This window comes from Penaeus japonicus, unplaced genomic scaffold (genome assembly GCF_977035675.1).
Source record: "Penaeus japonicus unplaced genomic scaffold, GWHDUDI00000001_assembly GWHDUDI00000013, whole genome shotgun sequence".
NCBI lineage: Eukaryota > Metazoa > Arthropoda > Malacostraca > Decapoda > Penaeidae > Penaeus > Penaeus japonicus.
The window spans coordinates 24843496-24853495 of record NW_028234415.1 but is presented as its reverse complement, the minus strand read 5'-3'; the positions used below and the strand labels follow the sequence as shown (position 1 = coordinate 24853495).

At 43.8% G+C, this 10000-nt stretch overlaps 1 protein-coding gene across 2 annotated transcripts in view; it reads right to left on the bottom strand.

The window, feature by feature from the left end:
- LOC122246600 (homeobox protein caupolican) overlaps window positions 1–10000 on the bottom strand; it is a 103938-nt gene that overhangs the window by 37192 nt on the left and 56746 nt on the right. For both annotated transcript variants that reach the window (XM_043005251.2, XM_043005250.2), the window contains exons 4-5: window positions 518–677; window positions 1–99 (exon numbers count right to left, since the gene is read on the bottom strand). The exon at window positions 1–99 is cut by the window's left edge and continues 85 nt beyond it. In XM_043005251.2, the coding sequence (XP_042861185.1) occupies window positions 1–99; window positions 518–677 (259 nt within the window). The remainder of the gene's footprint in view (window positions 100–517; window positions 678–10000) is intronic.

Here is a 10000-nt window from a genome sequence, read left to right as displayed (position 1 = left end):
CAACTTGGCGTCATCGTCATCTGTTTTGTTCCTGGGTTCCCAAGTCATCTTGTTCTCTTTCTTTAAGCGACGGCGGGCATTTGCAAACCACGTGGATACCTATGCCAAAGAGACCAGGCTTTGTAACGGATGTGAAGACAGACACTAATTGTAAAACACAAATTTCACAATGGCGACGAGAAATCGGTAGTGCTTGTGATAACTGCAAGGAATGGCATCGTGTTTCAGCCAAGAAACCATTAGTATTGTTATCAGTGACACACCGGCAACTTTCACCATTAAGACATCACCATCAACGCACACACTGACAACCATTTTGATAATGATACTCTACCTCGCGCTGATTACCTTTCACAGCCACATGCTACATGTGTGAGGATCATTACCGCGATGATCCACATAGTCATCATATTCATCAAAAAAGTATTTCCGTCAGTGTGCCTTGAGCGATAAAATCCATTAAGTGCGCCACAGCCACTCTTTGAACGTCGCATTTTCACGTCTTCGCTAAACTCACCTGCGTCAGAGTCATCTTGGTGATGATCGCCAGCATGATCTTCTCGCCCTTGGTCGGGTAAGGGTTCTTCTTGTGCTCGTTCAGCCACGCCTTCAGCGTCGCTGTGGACTCCCTTGTGGCGTTCTTCCTGCGGGCAGCGAGGTCGTAGCCGGCACCGTACCTACAGGAAACACAGACGGTAAGATTAGCATTGTTTCGAAAATAGAAACATTAGTTTGCTCGAAAACAGACCCAGAAAGTAGTTTGCAGTTACACACTCTTAGAAATGTTGTCTACAAGCTACCAAATATATAAGTTGTTTCATCTCTGTAATTCCACTTCCCAGAACATTTCCTGTCCTCGGCATTAATCAGGCAATTCAGACCAGTGACAACCGTGGACACGACCGCGAGAACAAACAGAGAGCGAAAAAAACAAAGCGTCTTCTGACTGACACGTTGGCTGAACAACGAGAACCGGAAATATGGTGACCAGTAATCCTATAAATAACCGGACATAACAAATTATCGGCCACTACACATGATTGAACACAGCAAATAATCGGAGGCTTATTGCAGACAAACGTTCCCATAACACAAAGTCACACTCTGGACAATTTGCAATAAATTTAACAGCAAACCAGTGTTAACAAGAATTTACAAGCCAATATTCAAAGGCAAGAACGAGACTAACATCCTGCACCTAATAAGGCTCTAACTTCTCTTCTTCAGACAGAAAAGTCGGAAGAAGAAGGTCAAAGCGCCTTCCTATTCTCTTCCACAGTTTATACATTTTTTTCTCCTTTCCTGACCTTCCACTTTATCCTCCCCCCATCCCCCACCCACCCGTCCTCCTTCTCTTCCCTCCCTATTCCCCCCCGCACAAGAGTTTTCCCCTCTTGGTGGCACAAGAGTGTACACCATGCAGTGCCGTAGATTTCCCGTTTATGTAGCGTGAAACACCATCTGGCTGCGGTACCCCCTTTATACAGCACCCATAACAGTCGCATCCAACTCCATTATAACCCCGACTAGTGACCGCAGCTAAGTGCCCTATACCGTCTCATTTTTTTCTCTCTCTAACGTTTTCCTTCTCTTGCATTTCTTATTTTTGCTCTCTCTCTCTCTCTCTCTCTCTCTCTCTCTCTCACTCACTCACTCACTCACTCACTCACTCACTCACTCACTCACTCACTCACCCACTCACTCATATGAATCTATCTATCTATCTATCTATCTATATATATACATATATATATATATATATATATATATATATGGGTATGAGTGTGTGTGTGTGTTTTATTGTGAGTGTGAGCGCTCGCGCGTGCGTACATGTATCTTTATCCCCCTTCGCTTCTTTCTCTGTCCGTCCCACATATGCATAGATCCCTACAACATCCTCCTCCAGAATGTGATGCACAACACATCATTTATCCTTGCATAATGAATCACCCCCGAGTATCGGACGTCAGCTATCCTCTTCCCAATTAAGCACGATACACAAGCGATCCCATTTTATATGAGATTAATTGATAGCCCTTGACGTACTGTCGTGTGCCGAGCTGCGGGAGAGCTTTGCCTTCTTCCCTCTTATCCTTCCCCCACTAACTTAAGCCTCCTATCCCCTCCCCTCCCCTCCCACCCCTACCCACTATCCCCAACCACCCTCAGAGACCCCTTCCCCCATCACCAAAAGACCCCCCCCCCCACCATCCCCCGAATACCCCCCATCACAGCGACCTGGCCTGTTTAATATTCATATGAATTTGAAGGGTTTATCTCCATAAGTTTCCGGGCGGACGCGTTAATTTCTCGCGGTCGGTCTTATTCTACCAATTTTCCAGTGGATCAATCAAGAACATTGGAACCGCCAAACTTCGACGTTTACTGCTTTTCAAAAGTCTTCCTCCTCATCTCTTCCCTCCTCATCTCTTCCCTCTGCTCTGCCTTCATCTCATTATCGGACCAGATGCTACGGAGGAATCGTCGTCACCGATTCATTCGCCGGAAAATCTCTGAACCGATTTTGTTTACTTGTTCATGACTCAGCTTGAGCGATATTAGCGTCAGGCTTGTAGGTAGGGTTCATTCTCTTTCTTTCTTTCTCTCTCTCTCTCTCTCTCTCTCTCTCTCTCTCTCTCTCTCTCTCTCTCTCTCTCTCTCTCTCTCTCTCTCTCTCTCTCTCTCTCTCTCTCTCTCTTTATTTTAATCTTATACTTTTCCTCCCCTCTCCTCTCTCTCAATCTCTCTCTTTCTCTCTCTCAAACTCTTTTATTTGTTATCTGTCTTTCTCATATTTCCACTATTTCTCTCTTATCCTTTCTGTCTCCCTATCACTCTTTTTATCTCTATATTATTCTTTCTCCTCATCTCTCTCTCTCTCTCTCTCTCTCTCTCTCTCTCTCTCTCTCTCTCTCTCTCTCTCTCATTATCTCCCCACTTTTCCTCTCTTTCTCCCCTCACTATCGCTCGCTCGTAAATATAAAACCGGGAAAAATAGAATCAAATGATGAGGACGTCTTGACTTCCCTTCGCCGGTCACTGTTGGGTCTTCATCGTCCTTCCCTCCCCTCCCTTCTCCTCCCTTCCCTCCCCTCCCCTTCCCTTCCCCTCCCTTCCCTCCTCCCCCTACCTACGTCCATATTCCCCTTAGCCTGTCCCCTCGTCCTCAGCGTCGGCTCGTTTCCTGTGAGGTCGCACAAACGATCATTCAACGAGACATTTATATGAGCGGAGAACGACCGCTCCATTTGGTGGGACCCAATACTTCCTAAGGGCACTGGCTGGAAAACCGCTGGAAAATGGAAAGCTGGCGTCCGAGAGAGCCTGGAACACTGCTGGATGGCACGGTAGTAAAAGCCACTTTTGTCCCCGAGATGTCATCCTTGAGTTCCCCGTTCGCGGATGAGGGTGCGCAGGTTTTTGCTCCGAGTTCAAAACATTGATGGAATGCGCTCGGCACGATTGGTTGCCTGCTTACTGAAGATCTTCATGTCATTAGTTTTTGCGTGTGTGTGTGTGTGTGTGTGTGTGTGTGTGTGTGTGTGTGTGTGTGTGTGTGTGTGTGTGTGTGTGTGTGTGTGTGTGTGTGTGTGTGTGTGCGCGCGCGTGTATGTGGGTGTTGTGCGTGTGTGTGTATGAGAGAGAGAGAGAGAGTAAGAGTGTGGGAATGTGAGAGTGTGTGTGAGTGTGAGAATGTGTGTGTGTGTGTGTGTGTGTGTGTGTGTGTGTGTGTGTGTGTGTGTGTGTGCGTGTGCGTGTGCGTGTGCGTGTGCGTGTGCGTGTGTGTGTGTGTGTGTGTGTGTGTGTGTGTGTGTGTGTGCGCGTGCGCGTGTGCGTGCGCGTGCGCGTGTGCGTGTGCGTATGCTTGTGTGCGTATGTATGTGCATGATTCTATTTTAGTGAAATTACTGTAAGAGGTTCGCTGGGTGTAATGTTTATGAAAAGAAGAAGAGAAAACAGTAAACAAATATTACCATTTTAATAGCTATAACATGTTCAGCTTTCAACAGTTGATGGCTTGTTGTCACTGCCATATGACAACTATCCAACGTCATAAATCACTGTCGGTATCGCTAATGGCAAAGTCTCAATAATATAAGTTTGATAATCAGTACTTACATTAGAACTGTGAAATAAGGTCCCTCATGAAAAAAATATCATGTTTCATAAGAACCCCGAGCGTCGTTGGAAATATTCTCGCCGTCAAGAAAAGTAATAAAAAATAAAGCCATGCTTATCCTCTTCCTCATCCCCCTGTACTCCTACCCACCTACTCATCCTGCCTCGTCTCATTTCTAACCCTCCCCCCACCCCCACCCCCTACCCCCGCCGCTAACTCCATACCGTCTCAAAACTCCTAGTTTATTTTATTAACAATCTCTAAAACAAAAGATATAATACCCCCACATGTGGAGGTGGGGACGTTCGGAGAAGTGGCGGGGGGAAAGGAGGGGGGGACAGCGGAGAAAGCAGCCGAGGTTGGGGGTGGAGGGGGGGGATGACACGAGAGTCAGGGGTGGGGAGGTAAAGCAGCAGTACCTCCCTCTCTCTCTCTCTTCCCTCCTCCTCCCCCCTTCCACACGCGCGCACACACACTCACACACGCACACAACTTCTCCGACCCCTCCCCCCCTTGCCCTCCCGTCTCGCCCCCTTCATATCCCGAGGAAACACGGCCATTCGTATCTGACTTGGTAATGAGGAAACTTGGCCCGAATTTTCTGAATTATCACTCGTAGCGAGCAGAGTGTCACATTTAACATTATCCGAGGGCTGAGTGTCGAGGAGCTCAACATTTTTTGATTATTTGCTCTGAGCCAGATCATAGGTAGAGGTAGCAGCGGCAGTCATGTGAGGTTTGGGGACAGCCTGTGTGTACGCCGACCCAAAAAGTCTCAAGGATACGTATTAGCGGAAGCCCAAATAGCGGGTTTCTCGAGATCCCAGGCGGGTTATCTGCAGGCAGAATCAGGACGCTCTAATCTGGAAAAATGTCGAAGGCAAATGAAAGAGTGAGTGAAGCTTTAATTCATCTGTTTTCATTCATTATATATCAGCGAAGCGAAGGAAAAATGAAGGCCAAAGTTTGTAAGTAAGGAGTTTTGGTCAAAGTTTTTTAATGTCTAATCATAATTCAAGAAGGATTTTTCATTAGGAACTAAGGGAAACTTCATCAAAGATTTATAACCCAAGTTTTAATTCCTTTTGCATTAAATGTTTTTAATTCCAACTGATGCTTTTTCCATGTGACGCCGTGAAAGACAAAACTTTGAACTTTGAATTTATTTTGCGCTCAACTCTGGTAATTATGCATTATATACCCGGGTCGCTCCTTGGGGCCTCCACACCTCTTAACTCCAGCTCAAATCTAACTTTTCCAAGATCGTGAAACTACAGCAAGATTGTCCCAAGGCCTGACTCCTAGCGCTTCAAGTCTTCGGGTTATCTCTCTTTTTTGGGGCCCGTTTGAAGCACATTATTATACACAGTTATTTGTGGAGGATGGCTCGCCTTATTGGCTTACTGCTGCCTTGCTGCGAGGACATCCATTTCATTTTCAACTTTTGTATTCGAAGGCAGTGATTGTCGTTCTCTATTTACAGGGTGGTTTTGGATGTACTGTAAGTTCAGGCCATCGACATATAAATATATTTTAAAATACCATAATAAATTTGGATTAGTATGAATAAGTTGGGAATACTTATATATACGAAACCTAAGTCTGTACCCGTGCAACACCAATCGACATGTAACCGGCTTTAAAATTTACATAGGAGTTTCCATGAACTGAAGAAAGTCATAATTTCATACTGTCGGTTTCGAAGCGTCTTGGGAGCATCCTCCGGAAACCATAAGACATTACAGATACTTTTTTTTTTTTTTTTTTTACAAATATGAACATCCTGATTCTACATGCTTGATCACCCCCGTGTTATGAATAAACGTGGAATTCGGATATGTAAAAGACATTGTTATTTGAGTCCAGTTTTGTCCAGTTCTCTATCACGAAATCGCGAGGTATTGAACTAAGGTGATGCTAAATCTGTCCCGCTGTTCACATATTTGGAAGATACCCATATACCTTACTCCTTACCGTAGTTCCAAACAATAAAAATACGCTTAAAAACATACCTACACAGTAAGACAAAACATCAACCCACCTATCTTTGGAATAAGAAAACAAGTAGACAGCTAGGAAGACAGACGGACCTGGCTAGACTAACAACCCGAAGGGGAAACCACCGCCACTGTCACACTTCCAATGAAACAATTATACGAGTGGTTCCACGTAAGACCACGGATGCTACATGGACGAGAAAGTGTGGAGGTAGCATGGCTGAATAAGCGGTTACCTAGAGGCAGTAGACGGGAAAGATGAATGTGTGTGTGTGTGTGTGTGTGTGTGTGTGTGTGTGTGTGTGTGTGTGTGTGTGTGTGTGTGTGTGTGTGTGTGTGTGTGTTTCATTATGAGTTCACGTTCATTAATACGTTTAATTTATAGTGAATCTATTCATTTTGACAAAGGGAGAATGATATACAGCTGCTGAGACACCGTGCCTATTCCAGGTAAGCAAAAATGAACCTCCGAATATCAAGCGACGCAGGGAAGCGGAACTGCCGGTCGGTGCACTATGATCTATCATGAACACGCAAATTCAGTCATGCGACTAAGTGAAACATAACGAACGCTACAGTGAATATATATATATGGGTTGTAATGCAAAAAATCAAAACCATCATCCTTTGCAACAGGATGCAAGTTAAGTGAGAGAGAAAAAAAAGGTGCTACACAATCATGAAGACCTAAAGTAAAAGGTATAAGCCATCTCGTAAAGAAGACACATTATCTCATTAAAAGGCAAAGGGACAACACCTAAACTCTACAAATAAAACGGACAAACAGACACAGCAGCTGCCAAGACCCACACCAGTCCGACGAATCCAAGAGGGGTGGGTGAGGGGTTGTATTTTACGGTCGCCGACTCCGCGTGTTGTTGTGTAAAATTATGGTGTTTTGCGATAGTGGAACCTGCGTATTGCTATGGTAATGGTGAAGTGGTATGGTTTAGTGGTGACAAAGCCCCGAGGACCTGCAAACTCGCAGTCTCCTGAGCTTGCAGGACGCCTCGCGAGATGGCCAGCGGTTCCGCCGCTTCGTGTGGCCTCGCGGGCGGACGGGCGGGCGGCCAGGCGGGCGGCTGGTGTCTCCTTGGCCGAGCCAGAGCGGGAAATTGTCAGCTGATTTTTCTTGTGTATGCGATGGGACTGCTACGGGAGGGAGATGATAATATCTAGAGCATCTTCTCGCTGTTACTAAATGTTATTTTCTGTGATGTCTTCTTCTGATTAGAACCAAAGAAACGCATGATAAGAAAATGATCAAATAGCAAGAGTCGGTTGATACTTTTGCTCACGTTTTCACATCTCGTTCAGTTGAACTTTATCTGTATTATCATTAATTTTCGAAGCAATACATCTAAATCGAAAATTCTCGAAATGAGTTGAAAAATTACGACAGTAATTATCACCTTTTACGATTTTACGTTCGTTATGAGCAATTACATTCAAGTGAGGAAATGTGTTCTGACGAGAAATATGAGCTAATTTCTACAACTTTCATTAATGTCGCTGCCAATTTCTATTTCCACAAAGGCACCGTTAGTTTCATCCCAAAGTCACAATTGCAAAGCTGTTACTCAAGTCAACCACAATTGTTCCACGTGAGCGACGTAATTGGCCACAAAATATTCCCAAGTTAGTGGAAGGGTGAGCCTCGCAATAGCATCGGGTGGCCAAGCACCGAACACACCGGTCAGCAACGCAGTCAGCCGCAGAGGTCAGCGAGGTTCTCAGTAGAATCAGCAGGTTACAAGAACAATCAGCCACACAAAGAGACCTGTAAATCACTTCATCACGCGGCGGCGAGTCGGGAGCGCAACGTGTCAGCACCGTTAACACAAACTGTTTGCAGTATAAAATTCCCCTGGACGGAAGAGACGATAATTTGGCGGTTGGCGCTGCGGTCAGCCGCTTGGCCCGCGCCGCTGCCGGAGTAAAGTGACTATATATGCAGCCATTTCCTGAAAAAGTGGACTTTTCCTGCCGGGGAATCCGCCGCAGACACTACTACTACCATCGTCAGCGGTAGCGGTTGGCGGCGGGCGAGCGGGATCCGGCAATGCGGTAGACGTAACGTTTGCGAGAGAACGACGGCGCGGCGATGGAGAATCTCGCGAACGGCGAATGGGACGACGAGAATCGACACAAGACACGCTGGAAAGACTGCGAATTTATCATATTGACATCGGTGTCTACGCTCAGTAGATAAGATCGGTGGGAAGCGTACTTTGTTGCGGCGCCGGGGATGATGTCTGGACGTTTTTGCCGGGAGAAATAAGGTAATGGCCGGACCAAGGGAAGTATGGAGTTCACTTGTGGTTGATGAGGTAGCAGTGGTGGAAGGACATCATTAACAAGGTCACCTTTGTGTGGGGGAGAGAAAAACGTAAACCCTACCAAGTGCTACAGATATATATAGATATATATATATATATATATATATATATATATATATATATATATATATATATATATATATATATATACATATTTCTTAATATTCTAAATATACTGTCACACTTTAGTACAGTTTAGTTTCATGCTCACATTATTCAGGTTTTATTTAAGGAAAGTAAACGTACCTGGATAGCCTAATTTAGACAGCTGCCAATCATTCAACAGTTTGGAATACCATCGCGTGACAGACATGACAGATTCGAAAAATGTATTAATATATTTTTTTACGTTCCGTACACACTTGTATTTTGTTGATACAGTCATTATAATGTTGATCGCATATCGCTCGATAATCATGGTACTTTTTTTTTTTTTCTTCTTCTTTCAAAACGGAATCGTATTGTTCACTTTTAAAATTCACAACACAGCTATTCCATAAATACCCTCTTGTTTTTTTTTTACACTTCTTTTTTCCAATTTATTAATACTATTTACATTGCTACACCGTCAATTGCCGCGGATATATACACGGCATTGCGTTCTGACGATGTGACAAGCGTACACGGAATATTAACACTGTCCTAACATTCCTATTTGGTTAAGTGTTCTTAATCACAAGAGGATTTCTGCGCCTGAGTTTTTAATGGGACCTTAAATATTCTGCCGCCGTCCAGTCATCGCGACGTTTCATTGCAATACAGGCGTGCAATTGAGACGCAATCAATCTTCATAACAATGGACTTACTGATGTTATGTTAAAAACTGGATGTTATTACTTTCGCTAAGCGTACACAAATTGGCCGGGTAATTGTAAAGGTCTCATTTTCATTGGTAATTTCTACTCTACTATTTGTTATTGTGTCTTCCCTCATAATGCTGTTATTTTGTTATGGTTGTCTTTATGTTATCCGCCTATGTGTATGTTATGGCTTCGAGCTCCCATAGTTATCATTAATTATATTCAGTATATATGAATATTTATATTTCATAGAAAAATAAATGATGTTGATTATGGTAATCACATATCTAAGGTAGAGTAATTGCTCTAGCTATCAATTTTAATAGCTTGTTTAAAACACACCAAGTTATTCCAGTAAATATCCCCGTTATCATAGGATTTCCTTGTAGCAAAAGTAAAGTAATGTTAACAGCAAGAAGAGCATTACGGTGATGCTTTGCAATAGCTTTGCGTCATTCCTCATGTAGCCACAAATTAATCTATAACTGATCCATAAACAAAAAAAGTCTACACCAGAAGGCATCGTCGCTCGCAAATAATATCACCTTATTGGTTTGCTGATGGCCACAAAATTAACAATTGTGTTCGATTCCCGTAACACCGTTAGATTTACTTTCACATTTCAATATCGTCTGGATTCCATCTTCAGTAATTGAATTTTTATGTTATATGTCCCCGCTACTACTAGCTGTACCTTAGAAAATGTCAATATTTTCAATTTAATATGTTTAATATCCATTTACC